Source organism: Candoia aspera, chromosome 1, assembly GCF_035149785.1.
Source record: "Candoia aspera isolate rCanAsp1 chromosome 1, rCanAsp1.hap2, whole genome shotgun sequence".
Lineage (NCBI taxonomy): Eukaryota > Metazoa > Chordata > Lepidosauria > Squamata > Boidae > Candoia > Candoia aspera.
In genome coordinates, this window is record NC_086153.1 from 245065494 (window position 1) to 245083170 (window position 17677).

Below are 17677 nucleotides of genomic sequence, written 5' to 3' on the forward strand. Positions count from 1 at the left end.
TGAAGCAGTCCTTGCACTTTGATTAATGAGAAGACAAGTCTGCAAATGTGAAGTGTGTTTCAACATTTCAGTTACTCAGCAGCAAATGACACTATGTACTATTTTTGATTATGTGGCAAGAAGGGGTTATGTAATACAAAATGGCACATCTTGTCCCAGATTGAGGCTAATAAAAGACAGGACATCAAGAGCCCGCATCTAGGGAGACAGTTTGTGGTTCTTCAGCTTAATGATTTCTTAATGTGTGTAAACACTTCCTAGCAGGGTCTCCTTTCTATCTGTGTTTTTAAAGTAACTATGGCCATGGCAAAGTGACCGGGTTGGAACAGTTTTGGTTGGCAATGCTGCCATGGATGAATGATTCTGCTATTCCTGTCTTAATCATATAGGGTGCAGAATTTTGATTAGTTTTACATGGAATTATTAATGACAAATCAAAAACTTCATTTTCTCCACATTGCAGATTTCTTGGCTGCCAATTTTTCTCTCTCTCTTTTTCTCTCTCTCTTCTTTCTTTCTTCTCTCTCTCTCTTTTGTGGGGGTGGGGGTTTCAGGTGGTGGTTTTGTGGGGGTGGGGTTTCAGAGAACTTTTTAAAAGGGATGTGTCACTGTTTTGCACTCTTATTCTGAAATAACTTCTGATAAAAACAGTGTGTAACTATTACAATGGTTTCACCTTGTAAATTGCGCTACTCTTTTTACTATTAATTATTATATCTCAAATTATACACTAATAATAATATAGGTCCTGTGATAAGGGATATCATAGGAAATGAAATGAATATGTCCTGAGGTGTGATGGGGTAGGAGCAGATAAGTGAAGCAGATAAGCCTAACTCCTAATCGTTTGTAGATGAAATAGACAAAACATTTTCCTTAACAGTTTATCTCAGAAAAGAAAAAAAATGATAGTTTATAACTTAGTAATATTAGTAAAAGAAATTAGAGTAGCTCATCATTTATTTCATCTAAGCTACTTCCAAACACGATACTGAATAATTACAGATATAAAGATGTAGCTGTAGATATACATATAGATATAAATATAGATATATAAAACTATGACAGCATTAAGAACAACCTATCAGGGATCCAGAGATTTTGCTTTCTCTTGGAAAATCAATGCTCTCTTGCTTCTTCACCTCCAGTGGGTTAGCTGCTCTCCAATTCTGAAGCCTTAACATTTTGATATATATTAATTATTTGATTATGTAGATACTGTGCTGAACTATGGCTCTCACCTAAACATATATTCCTGTGTGCTGGTAATATCTGTTCGATGCTGTAATGTATTTGTGTCCTTAGTTAACTGAATGGTTTTTCATGCCTCAGAGAACCATTTGAACATGAAATGATTTTTGAAAGTTCGGGCAATACCTTACAAGGAAGTCTGTGGGTGCCCTTCAGAACTCTAAATGTATCCCATTGATGATAAACTTGTGGCTTACTTAAAACAGAGGGTTTTTTAAATTAATTAATATAAAAAACAAAGAAGAATAATACACAAAATTATAAAAGGAGGGCGAACAAAGCTAAAAAAAGAAATACAAACATGCAGGGCATATACGTATTTACAGACATACATACATCCATAAATGGAAGCCATGATTCGTTACAGTCATCCATAGCTAATCTATATTAATCAATTCTGAAACCACTGAATAGTTGGACATGTATGTTTGTCTTTCCAATGCTGAACAGTAAGTCTTTTGGCTACAAGTAAGGTACAGGAAATCCATTGTCTTTGTCCAGATGTCATCTCCCGTGTGATAGAGATAAACTTCAAAAGAATATAAACATCTTAAAATATTAAATCTCAGAATTGAGTTTATACATGTAATAACTGCTTTCCCAAATGGAACAATATATTTAAATGAAGCATCTCCAACAACATACTGTACATGCAATGAGGTAATTTTAAAATATTTTTTCTTTAAAAAAAATGAAATTTTTGGTTTTATTTTTTAACAACTCTTTTTTTATTAAGTAAAACATGCAGAAAAAGAAAGAAAAAAGAAAAGGGGAAAAGATACATGTGCATACATAAAATATTTTGAAAAAAGTTTAAAAAGGAAAACAAAGGAAAAGGATTTTTAAAAATTATAAAAAGGGCATTCTAGTAACTCAAAAGGGAAAAAAAAAGAAATATAATAGTAAAATGTCTCTAGTTTTACTAGAGTACAAATGTAGTAACATCATGCTTATACAAATCACTATAATTTGATTTTTAAACAATGGGCATATAAAGCATATTGTCTGATCTTGCTTTTCCAAGAATAAGAAGCAATCCAAAGGCTAAGGGCACCTTTTTTTCAGCCAACCTTTATCACAACAGTATTAATACGTAAGACTGGGAAAATTAAACAAACAAACAAAAGGATTTGGTGCCAAAAAAACAAGAGAGACATTGCCAGCCATACCTCACTGGAAAAAGCATGCCAAAATCAGGCCCTTTAAAAAGGCCCTTTCCCAGGGAGGGGGGCATCCAGAGCATGCCTTTTGAAGACGATGGTAGGGTATGGGAAGGAATATACAGAAAGAGGCATTCCTTTAGTTACTGTGGTTCCAAGCTATGAGGGGCTTCACAAGTTAATATTATCATATTCAACTGGAGCATAAAGAATGGGTGAGATGTGTTTTATTTTAGCTTCTATTCACAGTGAATGTGCTGCCAGCTGCCCACCTCCACATCCCAGAAAAGCATCAAACTGGAGTTAAGAATGGAAGGGATATAAACTATGATTGTCCAGTACTTCTGGATCCAGCAAAGTTTTCATGAGTCGGGGATGGACCATCACCCCTTTAAAACTGGTGGTATTATTCCCTCCTTCAAGGAAGCATTTATTATTGCTTGGATCCAATTACATGTCCTCTCCTGGAAGACTTTATCCAGCCAAGTAAACATGGATTTAATATACGGTTGTTTGCACTCACAGCACTGAAGACCCCCTCCACTTCCTTAGGTCCAACAGGTTCAAACTGTTCCCATGTAACTACACTAGACATTGCGGCAGTCATCTCCAAGGGACTTGCATAGCTGAAGTCTAACTCAGATCGAATCCAAGCAGTTTTATCCAACAGATGCCTAGAATGGTCTTCACAATGGCCCTTTAGCTGTTTTGCAGGTTCCTCCTTCCCCAGGGGAGATTGGATTACTCTGATTAAGGTGGCTGGACAGCTTTCTGCAGATGCAATAACAGTGTGAAAATAGTTATGTTTTGCTGCTCTTATCACCACAAGGTAATTCTTTAAAAAGTTCCTATCTGTGCTCAACCACACAGCTGAGATCCCAGGCCTCTGAAAGCTATTAGGATCTCTCCAGCAACTATAGCCACTCCACTCCACTGCCTCTGCCCTGGGATGGCAGCTTTGGCCATACTCAAAATCCAGGTGGCACCTTCCAAAAGAGGAGTTCTCTCCTCTGTGCCAAACCAGGTCTTGCTTATACATAACATGTCAGCCCTGTCCTCCACTATTAAATCATGGATAAGGGGAGTTTTAGTGCAAGTACACCTGGTGTAATGGATAATAGATAACTGTAGTTCAACATAGTTCTTTCTATCACCTTCATCCCTGACGGTGATAACAGAAACATCAGTCTGCTAGGACTTGCATCAGTCTGCTAGGAAAGATGTACTTGATTCTCTGCAGGCAGGTGCCCTCTCCCACATTCTTTCCTGTTCTGCCTACACAGACCATCTTCCCCTTCCCTCCTTTTTTCTAGATCGTAATTTTTTGGTTACTGTCAACTATACTGTAAATCTAAGTATGAGACCCAAACTGACACACATTATCACCAATATGATAATCTGTGCGCATATCTGCATTTTACTTACATTAAAAGTTTAACACTCACTTTGTAGAAGTTCAAAGTGATTATGATTCATAGGTGATGTTGGGTTTCCTCAAGAAGTCCAGAGAAATCTTGGAATTGGAAGAGGAGGAACAATAAATTAACTCCTTTAAGCTTTGGAACACACTTCAAGTCGTATCATAAAAATCTGTCTAACGAGTATTTGTCATACTTCGTAGAGCCAGTATTAATATGCTTTCAAGTATACTAAGTCGGTCAATCACTCTCAACTGTCTTTCAGGAAGAGCATTTCATGCTGTTGTAGGGCCAAGAACCATGGAAGTAATATTTATAAGAAAATATCAGTCTAGCTCTTGGATACATTCAACATTAAACTGAAAAGGAGAAAAATGGAACACTTAAGCTCCTTATTAGGATTTTTATACTTCTTAATAACCAAAAGTTATGGGTGATAATAAAACATGGTGACTGCTTTAGTAAAGTGATAATAGCAATTTTGTGCCACAAATTCTCCTCCTTTTCAACATGCATGTAATGTCATAATGCACATATAAAAGGGGCCGGGCTTGTATCGTGTCCGTGTGATGCTGCTGCCATCACGTGGGTCACTTTGAACGTCATTGCGGACACCACTGCTTCCAAATAGAATCTACTCTAGCAACCAAACAAGGAATCTTCTGAATCTTAAAAAATTACTATGGCACAAATGCTTGTGGAATAGAGCCTACTTAACCACAACAGCCCATTGAACAATTTTTCATCATCATCCTCAGTCTATCAACTTTAAAATGCTACCAGATACTTCAGTATTTCTCATGCAAACAGAATAACATGGCCATCACTCAGGAATTTGAAAAAAAACAAAACAGTTTTCTTTACTTGTTGAAATAAGTCAGTCCTGTCTGTGGCTCGGTTTTCACTTTTTGATATACTGCTTAAGAGCCGCTGTCTTCTATTATAGATGGCATCTGCCACACCAGCAAAGTGGGAATCAAACTTACATAGTTTGGGAAGCTTTTATGAGCTTCTTCTTGAGTAAAGGCCCAAAATATAACATGCTGCAATCCTGTGCCCTATGCAGTATTTGACCCATTCTGGTTATGTACTCCCCTCCTTTCCCTCATGCAGACAAATACGGACAGTCAAGTCATAATAAACCTAGCAGAAGGTGGGAGCAGGCTGGGTGCCCCTCAAGAGGTGATCTGAACAGACACATAACCTGGCCCGGAATAAAGGAGCATCACTAGTAGTTACAGACTAATTATGGGCTGCTTAGCGTCTAGGTCAGTGCTCCTCAAAGTGTGGTCTGAGGACCCCTAGGGGTCCCCCAAGACCCTCTCAGGGGTCCATGAATTCAAAATTATTTGCCAGCCTATGTTGAAAAATAATACAATATTAAAATCCCATCAAACGATTCTGAGAAGCGGTAGTGGCAGCAAATGCGTCAATTTTAATTTTCAATAGGGTAAATATCAATAAATATAACCCACACAAACAAAAGCTATATTTATTATTTGGGGTCCTCCATAATTTTCAAAAGTGGGAAGGGATCCTGAGAGAGAAAAGTTTCAGAGGCGCTGATCTGGGTGACAGCTATCAACAGCCTGCATTAGCAGGTACAGCAAAAGGAGACTTGCGTTTGCTCAATAATGTGTTATGGTGGAGTGACTAATAGGCTAACGCATAGCACTTTTCTTTATGCAGTTAACACGGCATACACTACAGTTTTTCTCTCTCCCTTGTTATTATTTAATAAGAGAGAATTTTGGATCTTTTATAACAACTGGGAAACAATTGCACATTCAATTGTTGGAAAACAATCACTAGTCTGGATATTCCTTCAATAAATGCAGTATTTATGTATGTATCCACACTTACCTCTGCTATTCAGTATCAAGCTTTTTTCCTCAGTAGATGTTGGATGTTTAACTTCGCATCGTATTGTCTTCCCAAAGTCTATTGCTGTTGGCTCTAAGTGTATTTTATTTACAAAATAACATAAGTGATCTTCTCCAATGTCAACATTCCTGGGATTGATATTTTCAGATATTTGTTTCCAGCCTTGGTACCATCTTACTTGTATATCATGAGGTGCAAACTGTGATATAGAAATTTCAAGTAGGATGCTCTTGTGATCTGGTGTTGCCTTTATTTCAGACACAGCTGGACGTTTGGCTAAATGAGAAGAAATAAAATTGAGCCAAAATGACAGTGTAATAATATGCTTCCAGATCTTGGATTAATATGATTAGTGAAAGAAGGATCTTTAATACGAGGAAACAATTTAAGGACTGATCCTTTGTAGTCTTGCATAAGGGAACTATTGTACAAGACCACTGCATAAGACCAACTGCATGGTTTTCACCAAGCAAAAGGTGAAGACACTTTCTGCACCATTTGTAACAAACCCCAATGAATGAAATTCATGTCATGTCATGCAACCTTCTCTGTGGCTGACCATTTAAGCTGGACATAGCAAACCTTTTTTGTTGTGGCTTATTCTACAGTTTATACCTCTTTTTCTTTGTTTCCATCACATGGTTGAAATTCAGAAATGCATTACATATGTTACTAGAGGCATCTGTGGTGGGAGGAAGACAAGTGTGTGTTGTGATGTGCAGTTCAGGTATGAAAGGGTAGGGGTTGTGTTGTGACATCATGTTTTGTAATTTGGGTATCATTGTGGTTGGAAATGGATATCTGTGCAATTTATTGGTAGGTAAGATAATCTGATTCCATAAACATTCTCCCCCACTTGATAAAAAGACAAGGGTGTCCGTAAGGTGTGGTCAAAAAAGTTAAGATGGTGGCCATGACAGTGCAATCAAATCTCTGCCTGTTTGTTATGTGTATTGAATGTATGACACACATAAAAAATGGATGGAGTTTTGATTGCGGTGTCATGGTTGCCATCTTGACATTTTTGACATACTCTGCAGACATCCTTGCAGGAAGATTAAAAGAGGCTTGTTCATATCCCAGTATGTAAAAACTGTGGAGGGAATCTTAAGTCTTGCTATGTTTCTTTTTAATGACCAAGTTTGCAGAACACAGTTCCTACTTAACCAAGTCAGTTATAAATCTAGCAGTGGCATTCACAAAACATGCTAAACTTGGTTAGATTTAGCCAGAATGTTTTGCAGCTTGGTATATTATGCCAACCCACCCCATTTGGTTAGGTTCAATGTGTCATGCAAACTCAATAAGTGAGCTGGTTCAGTCAGGGGTTAAATGAGCGGAAACCACCCAGGCTGTTTGAGATGGTTTTAATTTACTCTTAAATCAGCAACAGTAATTACCTTCGGAGAACCTAAGTCAGAGAGAACATTTTGTATCTTTTAAAAATCTGGAACACTAAAATCACTGCCAAAGTGTAAATATTTCTACTTAGCCGGTTTTCAGTGGCTTTTCTCTGTGGACAGGAGAATTTTCAAGAGCACTGAATGCTACTGAAAAATGACAAATCCTATCCCATCAAAGATATCAAAAAAATTAAAAAATAAATGGGTATCCAAAGGGCAGAAACATGACATTTTTCTGTAAACTGCTTAAACCATTAGTTCCCCTTGATACGTTGCTCTTGGTGGCTGTAGGGCAGTGGGATTTTTCCCAGGTTGTAGGCATTCTTGGTCACTACATAAATACCAGAGGTATACTCTAAGATCTAGTGGATGGGACCAAGACAAAAACTGAATTTGATCTCATCTCACTTTTGTTGTTGTTGTTGTTTATTCGTTTAGTCGCTTCCGACTCTTCGTGACTTCATGGACCAGCCCACGCCAGAGCTTCCTGTCGGTCGTCAACACCCCCAGCTCCCCCAGGGATGAGTCCGTCACCTCTAGAATATCATCCATCCACCTTGCCCTTGGTCAGCCCCTCTTCCTTTTGCCCTCCACTCTCCCTAGCATCAGCATCTTCTCCAGGGTGTCCTGTCTTCTCATTATGTGGCCAAAGTATTTCAGTTTGGCCTTTAATATCGTTCCCTCAAGTGAGCAGTCTGGCTTTATTTCCTGGAGGATGGACTGGTTTGATCTTCTTGCAGTCCAAGGCACTCTCAGAATTTTCCTCCAACACCACAGTTCCAAAGCATCGATCTTCCTTCTCTCAGCCTTCCTTATGGTCCAGCTCTTGCAGCCATATGTTACTACGGGGAACACCATTGCTTTAACTATGCAGTCCTTTGTTGTCAGTGTGATGTCTCTGCTCTTAACTATTTTATCGAGATTTGTCATTGCTCTTCTCCCAAGGATTAAGCGTCTTCTGGTTTCCTGACTGCAGTCAGCATCTGCAGTAATCTTCGCACCTAGAAATGCAGTCTTTCACTGCTTCTACATTTTCTCCCTCTATTTGCCAGTTATCAATCAAGCTGGTTGCCATAATCTTGGTTTTTTTGAGGTTTAGCTGCAAGCCAGCTTTTGCACTTTCTTCTTTCACCTTCATCATAAGGCTCCTCAGTTCCTCTTCGCTTTCAGCCATCAAAGTGGTATCATCTGCATATCTGAGATTGTTAATGTTTCTTCCAGCGATTTTAACTCCAGCCTTGGATTCCTCAAGCCCAGCATGTCGCATGATGTGTTCTGCGTACAGGTTGAATAGGTAGGGTGAGAGTATACAGCCCTGCCGTACTCCTTTCCCAATCTTAAACCAGTCCGTTGTTCCGTGGTCTGTTCTTACTGTTGCTACTTGGTCATTATACAGATTCTTCAGGAGGCAGACAAGATGACTTGGTATCCCCATACCGCTAAGAACTTGCCACAATTTGTTATGGTCCACACAGTCAAAGGCTTTAGAATAGTCAATAAAACAGAAATAGATCTTTTTCTGAAACTCCCTGGCTTTTTCCATTATCCAGAGGATATTGGCAATTTGGTCCGAGTTCCTCTGCCTTTTCTAAACCCAGCTTGTACATCTGGCAATTCTCACTCCATGAACTGCTGAAGTCTACCTTGCAGGATCTTGAGCATTACCTTACTGGCATTTGAAATGAGTGCCATTGTTCGATAGTGTGAACATTCTTTAGTGTTTCCCTTTTTTGGTATGGGGATATAAGTTGATTTTTTCCAATCTGATGGCCATTCTTGTGTTTTCCAAATTTGCTGGCATATAGCATGCATTACCTTGACAGCATCATCTCGCAAGATTTTGAACAGTTCAGCTGGGATGCCGTCGTCTCCTGCTGCCTTGTTATTAGCAATGCTTCTTAAGGCCCATTCAACCTCACTCTTCAGGATGTCTGGCTCTAGCTCACTGACCACACCGTCAAAGCTATCCCTGATATTGTTATCTTTCCTATACAGGTCTTCCGTATATTCTTGCCACCTTTTCTTGATCTCTTCTTCTTCTGTTAGGTCCTTGCCATCTTTGTTTTTGATCATATCAATTTTTGCCTGGAATTTACCTCCGATGTTTCTAATTTTCTGGAAGAGGTCTCTTGTCCTTCCTATTCTATTGTCTTCTTCCACTTCCGCGCATTGCTTGTTTAAAAATAATTCCTTATCTCTTCTGGCTAACCTCTGGAATTTTGCATTTAATTGGGCATATCTCCCCCTATCACTGTTGCCTTTTCCTTTCCTTCTTTCTTGGGCTACTTCTAGTGTCTCAGCAGACAGCCAGTTTGCCTTCTTGGTTTTCTCTTTCTTTGGGATGTATTTTGTTGCCGCCTCTTGAACAATGTTGCGGACTTCTGTCCATAGTTCTTCTGGGACCCTATCTACTAAGTCCAGTCCCTTAAATCTATTCTTTACCTCCACTGCATATTCCTTAGGAATATGAGTGAGCTCATATCTAGCTGATCTGTGGGTCTTCCCTAATCTCTTTAGTCTGATCCTAAATTGTGCAATAAGAAGTTCGTGATCTGAATGTAATGGTTGCCCAGCCCAAATACTCAGACTCACAAGAGGTTGCTAAATGAAATCTGATTTATTAGGAACTTAGGACAAATACAGAGAAAGCTGAGAATGACAGAAAGCGCGCCAAATACAAACTTAAAACCCTCGTTGGAAACGTAACCCCGCCTCCCTACCAGCAGAGCCGCCCGTCCCAGGTGCTGGCAACTGTCAGATCTCCTAGCCTGGGAAAGTAACCTTGAACACAGGAGATAACCCAAATACATTCCAAGTTTACAGCCAAGAGATAAACCACTCCCAACAGGAACCATCCTCCCGGCAAAGATGAAACACGCATCCAGCTAATGACATGCGAAACGTTACGATGTATCAAACACATTGAAACGGCGAACATGACATACCGCCTCCCCAAAAACAAACTTAAGGACCCGGTTTAGACGGGTAGGCGGAATGGAAGCAGGCAACCAGGGTAGGAGAAGCCACGTCATAGGCAGTGACCCATTCCGGATGAGGGAAATGCTTCCAGCGAACTAAATACTGTAGAGTATTGCGAAGGCATCTAGAATCTAAAATTTCTTTAACTTCAAAGTGTTGTTGACCGTCAATCATGATGGGGGTTGGAGGTGGAGGCTGATCATGCCATCGGTCAGAACGAGTAACTGGTTTGAGCAAGCTGCAATGAAAAACAGGATGTAAGCGTTTACGGTTATGTGGCAAATCAAGCTTAAAAGTCACAGGGTTAATTTGAGCGGTAATGGGGAAAGGACCCACAAACCTAGGTGCCAATTTCTTTGAAGGTTGCGAGGACTTGATAAATTTAGTAGATAAATAGACCACGTCACCGACTTGAAAAGCAGGGTGAGGTGCACATTTCTGGTCCGCGTAGTGTTTGTAATCCGATTGTGCGTCAGCTAATGCCTTTTGAATCACCGGCCAGGACTCCGCTAGTTGTGTTGACCAATCCCCCGGCGAGGTCGGTCCAACAGAGGGTTGCGGGAGATCCGGGATGGGCACAAAGTCCCTGCCATGTGCAATACGAAACGGGGTCTGACCGGTGCTTTGATGAACTGCATTGTTGTAGGCAACCTCAGCAAAAGGGAGGAGGTCAACCCAGTCGTCCTGCTGATAATTTACAAAAGCCCGGAGGTATTGCTCTAGCGTGGAGTTTAGCGCCTCTGTGGCCCCGTCCGTCTGTGGATGCCACGCCATGGACAGGGCTTGCTTAGTTCCTAAAAGTTTGAGGAACGCCCGCCAGAATTGCAAGGTGAACTGTGTGCCCCTGTCCGAAATCAAGCGAGAAGGACATCCGTGTAGCCGGTACACGTGTACCAAGAAAAGGCGGGCCAACTGGCGTGCGGAAGGAACTGACACGCATGGAATGAAATGAGCTTGTTTAGAGAAATAGTCTTTGACAACCCAAATCACTGTTTTGCGCTGGCTGGGTGGTAACTCTACAATAAAGTCCATGGAAATCTCATCCCAAGGGCAAGCTGGGCTAGCCACAGGTTGCAGGAGTCCCTGAGGTTTACCGCCTTTGCGCTTTGACATAGCGCAGACAGGACAGGAGGCGGCATACTCCTTTACATCTTTGTGCAAGGTGGGCCACCAGAACTGCCGCCGAACTAGGTGCAAAGTTTTTACAAAACCAAAGTGTTCCGCCACCTTGTCATCATGTGAACGGAGCAACACGTCTTTTCGCAAATTCTCAGGGACATAGAGACGGTTAGATTTCCAAGCAAAACCCCGGTCAAATGTAACATTGTCTTTGTTGGCGAGCAACCAAGTATCAGTTTTTAACTCTTTTAGAAACTTTTGTTGCAACTGGGAAGAAATTGACAAAGCGCTCGGCGGTCCAGGGTCCCTAGCGGCTGGCTGCTGCGCCCGTGTTTGGCTGCGTGTCACAGCCTGCATCCCCAGTTGTGGCATTGTCCACAAAGTGCTGACCACTTCGGGCGCTGTGCATGAGTCCTGAGGTTGCCGTGACAACGCATCCCCCAGGACATTCTTTTTCCCCGGAATAAACTTCAATTGAAAATTAAATCGATTGAAGAACTGAGCCCAACGGACTTGTTTCGGGCTCAGTTTGCGGGGGGTGCTGAGGGCTTCTAAGTTTTTATGGTCTGTCCACACCTCGAAAGGGTGATTTGCCCCCTCTAATAAGTGCCGCCAAGATTCTAAAGCAGCTTTTACTGCGAATGCCTCCTTCTCCCAAACATGCCAACGCCTCTCCGTCTCAGAGAACTTGCGGGACAGGTAGGCACATGGTTTTAGGCACCCTGCCCCATCAGCCTGCATCAATAATGCACCAATGGAATAATCAGAGGCATCAGCCTGAACCACAAAAGGTTTGGAGGGGTCAGGGTGTTGTAAAATTGGCTCTTTGGTAAAAGACGCCTTTAGCTGCTCGAACACCGCCTGACAGGCCGGTGTCCACCGCAGCAGCGCCCCTGGATTCTTTACTCTTCGAGTATCTCCCAGTCCCTTTGTGCGAAGTAAGTCCGTTAGTGGCAAGGCAATTTCAGCGAACCCCCTGATGAACAATCTGTAGTAATTGCTGAACCCCAGGAAACTTTGAAGTTGCCTGCGGGTGCGGGGTCTTTCCCAATCCACGACAGCCTGGACCTTGGCAGGATCCATTTCAATGCCCTTATCTGAAATTCTATACCCCAAATAATCAATTTGTGTTTGATGAAAGGCACATTTGGACAGTTTGGCATACAATTCAGCTTTTCTGAGCTTGCAAAGCACCTGTTTATCCAAAGATACATGTTCCTCCATAGTTTCAGTATAAATCAATACATCATCCAAATACACCAATACCCCTTTAAACAGATGTTCATGGAGTACCACATGGATCAATTGCATAAACACCCCAGGGGCCCCAGCCAGACCAAAAGGCAAAACCTTATACTGAAATGCACCCAATGGGCAATTGAATGCTGTTTTCCACTCATCGCCCTCCTTGATCCTTACACGGTAATAGGCTTCTCTCAAATCTAGTTTGGAAAAGATTTTTCCTTTGGCCAGATGAGACAACATGTCCTTGATCAAAGGCAAAGGATATTTATTGGAAATTGAGACTGCATTTAGCCCCCGGAAATCGGTACAGAGTCTTAATGTCCCATCCTTCTTTGGGCGGAAGAGGACTGGTGCCCCCACCGGCGAGTTGGCTGGCTCGATAAACCCACGAGCCAAGTTTTTGTCCACAAATTTCCGAAGCAAAGTTAATTCCTTTTGCATCATGGAGTAGATTTTCAGCTTAGGTAATTGGGTGTTAGGCATCAGCTCAATGGCACAGTCCATTTTCCGATGAGCGGGCAGTTGATCTGCTTCTTTCTCTCCAAACACATCAGCAAACATCTGGTATTCCACCGGCAGGCCCTCCAGAGGAGGGGCCGGGCAATGCGGAGTCGCAGCTGCCGCTACCCCCACCACCTCCTCTGGGGATTCCTTCCCCTCCGGTGCTTGATAAAATCCGTCCTTAAAGGTGACAGTCCGATAAACCCAGTTTATTTGGGGATTTTGCTGGACCAACCAGGGCACTCCCAAAACCACCAGGGGACCCCCCACCGGAGCCACCACAAATGACAACCCCTCCCGATGGCTGCCCAGTTGTAAAGCCACTAGCCCAGTGAAATGGGTGACCGGTTTGCCACCTGCCATGGACCCATCCAATTGCGTAAAGGCAATGGGTCGTTGCAAGGGGAATGTAGGTAGCTCCAGGGCCGCTACCACATCAGGGTGCATCAAACACCGGGAACACCCCGAATCAATCATGGCCCACACTTCTATGGTCTTGGATCGGGAACCCAACTTTAACTTCACCGTGAGAATGCGATAACTGCCACTCACCGATGTAGGCTCGCGCCCTTCTTCCACCACCTGCCCTGCGGCGCCCTTTAAAGCAGGTGGCTGCCATTTCCCGCCGGCTGCAATAATTCCGGTTCCCCCTTGTCTTCGTAGAACGGCACGCTGTCTCCCTCACTTTCAGCCACCGCTGCTTTCATTTTCCTCAGCAGGGAAGGGGACTTCGCCGTCGACTTCCCTGGTCGTTCCTCACCCTTTGCCTTTGGGCACGCCGCCGCTCGATGTCCCTCTTTGCCGCATCACAGACACTGCCCCTTCGCATACCACCTCTCTCTCTCCTCTTCCCAGGATCTTTGCCCGGGTCTTCCCCCGGTACTCAGCGGGCGACTAGGTTTCACCTCTCGCCCCGACTTCACTGTTCTCCGCTGGGCAAATACCTCATGTGCGTGTTCAGCCCTCCCAGCGAGCTGGATCCACTCGTACAAAGTGTACAGGTCGTCCCGTTCTAAGGACCAGCGCAGCACTTCTGTATTCAGGCCATCCTTGAACAGCTCGATGATGGTGGCTTGAGATCAGTCATCCACCTTTCCTGCCAGCGCCTTAAACTCCAGCGCATAATCAGCTACTGATTTCGACCCTTGCTTGAGTTCTTTCAAGGCACGCTTCGCCCTCTCTTTCGCCAAGGGATCCTCGAAGTGCTGCCTGAGAGCCCAGAGGAATTCATTGAATTTTTCCAGTTCGGGCGCTTCCGACTGGCACATCTGTACATACCAGTCTGCCGCCCTCCCTTTCAGCTTGGTAGCAATGGTGATGATCTTCGCTTTTTCCGAACAAAAAAGCGACCCCCATTCCTCCATGTATGCCTTGGCATTTGTTAGGAAAAATGAGAGTTTTGTCGGGTCCCCATCAAATTTGACGGGGAAGTCCCTCAACCCACCCGCCGACGGGCTGCACCCTCCCACTGAGGGTTCGGTGGGTCCGACTTCTCTTGCCGGCCGCCGCTCGGGAGCTGGTGGCGACCTTACGGGCGGCGACACTAATTCCACTCAAACAGCCTGGTCCCCTTCCCTCGGACGTGCCGCCCTTCTCCGCTCCGGGGACTGCCCATGGGACGAAGGGGTCGAATGCCGTTGGCTTGACCCCTCCCGTGTTTCCTTCAACGAACTCAGGTCCAGACTCATCTGTTTCAGGATCGTTTCCAATGACTCCATTTTTGACTCTAACACTCGGATACGGTCCGGAGTGGGAGAATCCCCTTTTGGCGGCACCTGGATCACTGTAGGGGACAGCGGGTACCTCTGCCTCCAGGATGGGCCCCCCACCACCGAGACGTCCCCCTGGGTTTCATCCCAGGTGACCAGTTCGCCTGGGGTGGTTACGGTGGTTTCCGGCGCGGTTTTCATGCCTCCTGCTTCGCCCTCCGACCCAGAACTTGTCTCTTCCCGAATCGCTGAGAGCACCCCCAGTTGGGGAGGTCTGTCGGGGCGCATCACGGTTGAGTCCGGCTCCCCTTCACTCGACTCCTCACTTTCCAGTAGCAGGATGTCAGGTTCGGTCATCGCTAGCACTCTCCCTCACAGGGTCGGACAAACTTGCCTTCTCCTGGAAAGGGGCCAGCGGAATTTTGAGTTTTAAGATTCTCAGCTTTATGTAATGGTTGCCCAGCCCAAATACTCAGACTCACAAGAGGTTGCTAAATGAAATCTGATTTATTAGGAACTTAGGACAAATACAGAGAAAGCTGAGAATGACAGAAAGCGCGCCAAATACAAACTTAAAACCCTCATTGCAAACGTAACCCCGCCTCCCTACCAGCAGAGCCACCCGTCCCAGGTGCTGGCAACCGTCAGATCTCCTAGCCTGGGAAAGTAACCTTGAACACAGGAGATAACCCAAATACATTCCAAGTTTACAGCCAAGAGATAAACCACTCCCAACAGGAACCATCCTCCCGGCAAAGATGAAACACGCATCCAGCTAATGACATGCGGAACGTTACGATGTATCAAACACATTGAAACGGCGAACATGACACTGAACTACAGTCAGCTCCAGGTCTTGTTTTTACCGACTGTATAGATGTCCGCCACCTTTGGCTGCAAAGGATGTAGTCAATCTGGTTTCGGTGTTGTCCATCTGGTGAAGTCCATGTATAAAGCCGTCTCTTAGGTTGTTGGAAGAGAGTGTTTGTTATGCACATTGAGTTGTCTTGGCAAAATTCTATCAGCCTATGTCCTGCTTTGTTTTGTTCACCCAGGCCATGCTTACCTGTAATTCCAGGTGTCATCTGACTGCCCACCTTAGCATTCCAGTCTCCCGTGATTAAAATAACATCTCTTTTAGGCGTGTTGTCCAGTAGGTGCTGCAGATCCTCATAGAACTGCTCTACTTCAGTTTCTTCAGCATCTGTGGTTGGGGCGTATATTTGGATCACTGTGATGTTAGATGGCTTGCCCTGAATTTGAACTGAGATCATTCTGTAGTTTTTTGGATTGTATCCAAGCACTGCTTTAGCCACTTTACTATTAATTATGAAGGCTACTCCATTTCTTCTGTGGTCCTCTTGCCTGGTGGTCATTTGATGTGAAGTGGCCCATTCCAGTCCATTTCAGTTCACTGAATGTCTATCTTTAATCTTGACATCTCACCAATAACCACATCCAATTTGCCCTGGCTCATAGATCTTACATTCCAGGTTCCAATGGTGTGTTGATCCTTAGAACATCAGATTCGCCGTTCACCACCAGCACCGTCGGCCGCTAGCCGTCCTTTCGGCTTTGAGCTAGCTGTGTCATCACGTCTGGGGCTAGTTGAACTCATCCTCTGTTCCTCCCCAGTAGCATTTTGACCATCTTCCGACCTGGGGGTCTCATCTTCCAATGGTATACCGACATATCTCTGGTTGTACTGATCCATTTAGTTTTCATGGCAAGAATACTGGGGTGGGTTGCCATTACCTTCCCCAGGGATCGCATTTAGTCTGACCTCTCTGTCATGTCCTTCCCATCTTGGGTGGCCCTTCATGGTTTAGCTCATGGCATCATTGAGGTGCTCAAGCTCCAGCACCACGACAAAGTAATGATCCTTTGCTGAAGCTCATCTCACTTATTCTTAATTAAAATTAAATATAGTTGATATGAAAACTCTCCAAGCATGTAGTAATTGAGTAATTATTAATTTAGCAATTAGTAAAAAAAATAGTAATTTTTATCACATAGATAAAAAAATGCCTAGCTGGCGATTTCTGGGAGATGCAAGGCCACAGAATGCCTTGGGGGGTCACAGGTTGCACACATCAGCTGTAGATTTGATGGATGGATGGATGGATGGATGATGTGCCATCAAGTCATTTTCTACTTCTAGTGACTACATGATTGGATTTCCTCCATGTTGATCGATCCCTAAGCTGGTCTGAGGTCCTCCAATGGTGTATCCATCAGCACTGTAACCGAGTCCATGCACTCTGCAGCTGGTCATCCTCTTCTCTTTCCTTCTACCTTTCCCAGCATTAAAGTCTTCTTCAGACAGCTAGGTCTTCACATAATGTGCCCACATAATGTGTATAAGTAGGATAATTTGAGCCTGGTCATTTAAACCTCGAATGAGAACTCTGGGTTGATTTGTTTGATGATCCATTGGTTTGTTTTCTTGGCTGTCCACATTATTCTCAGGAGTCTTCTCCAACACCAAAGTTCAAAGGAATCAATGCTCTTCCTATCCTGCTTCTTCAAAGTCCAACTTTCACTTCCATAGAGTGTCACAGGGAATGCCATGGCTTGCACGCTTCTGATCTTTGTAGGTATAGATACTACATCACGGCATTTGCATATTTTCCAAGGCCTTCATGGCTACTTTACCAAGTGCTAATCTATGGCATATTTCTTGACTGCTTGTTCCTTTACTGCTGATGGTTGATCTTTAAAGGCAGAAGCTATCCACCACTTCAATATCTTCATTGCCAATTCCAAGGCTGGTTGTTCTACCTGTTATCACTAGTTTGGTTTTCTTTATATTTAATTTTAGTCCCATTTTTTTACTTTGCTCCTTAACTTTTATTACTAAAGCTTGCAGGTCCTTTGCATTTTCAGTATCAGGTTAGTGTCATCAGCATAGCACAGGTTATTGAAGTTTGGTTGATTATTTTATTCTAGTGCTCTATTTTGCATTTATTGGTGTTCTATGTTTTATTATTGTAAACCATTTGGTGATT

At 43.4% G+C, this 17677-nt stretch overlaps 1 protein-coding gene across 2 annotated transcripts in view; it reads right to left on the reverse strand.

Moving 5' to 3' along the window:
• Window positions 1-2004: 2004 nt before the first annotated feature.
• The window catches only part of NCR3LG1 (natural killer cell cytotoxicity receptor 3 ligand 1), a 30593-nt gene continuing 14920 nt past the window's right edge, over window positions 2005-17677 (reverse strand). The window contains exons 9-11 of one of the 2 annotated variants that reach the window (XM_063289400.1): window positions 5693-5989; window positions 3857-3924; window positions 2005-3182 (exon numbers count right to left, since the gene is read on the reverse strand). In XM_063289400.1, coding sequence (XP_063145470.1) covers window positions 3884-3924; window positions 5693-5989 — 338 coding nt within the window. In that variant the 3' untranslated portion in view covers window positions 2005-3182; window positions 3857-3883. Of the gene's footprint in view, window positions 3183-3856; window positions 3925-5692; window positions 5990-6295; window positions 6396-17677 lie in introns of those variants that run through there. The other variant, XM_063289401.1, reaches the window with a different exon arrangement.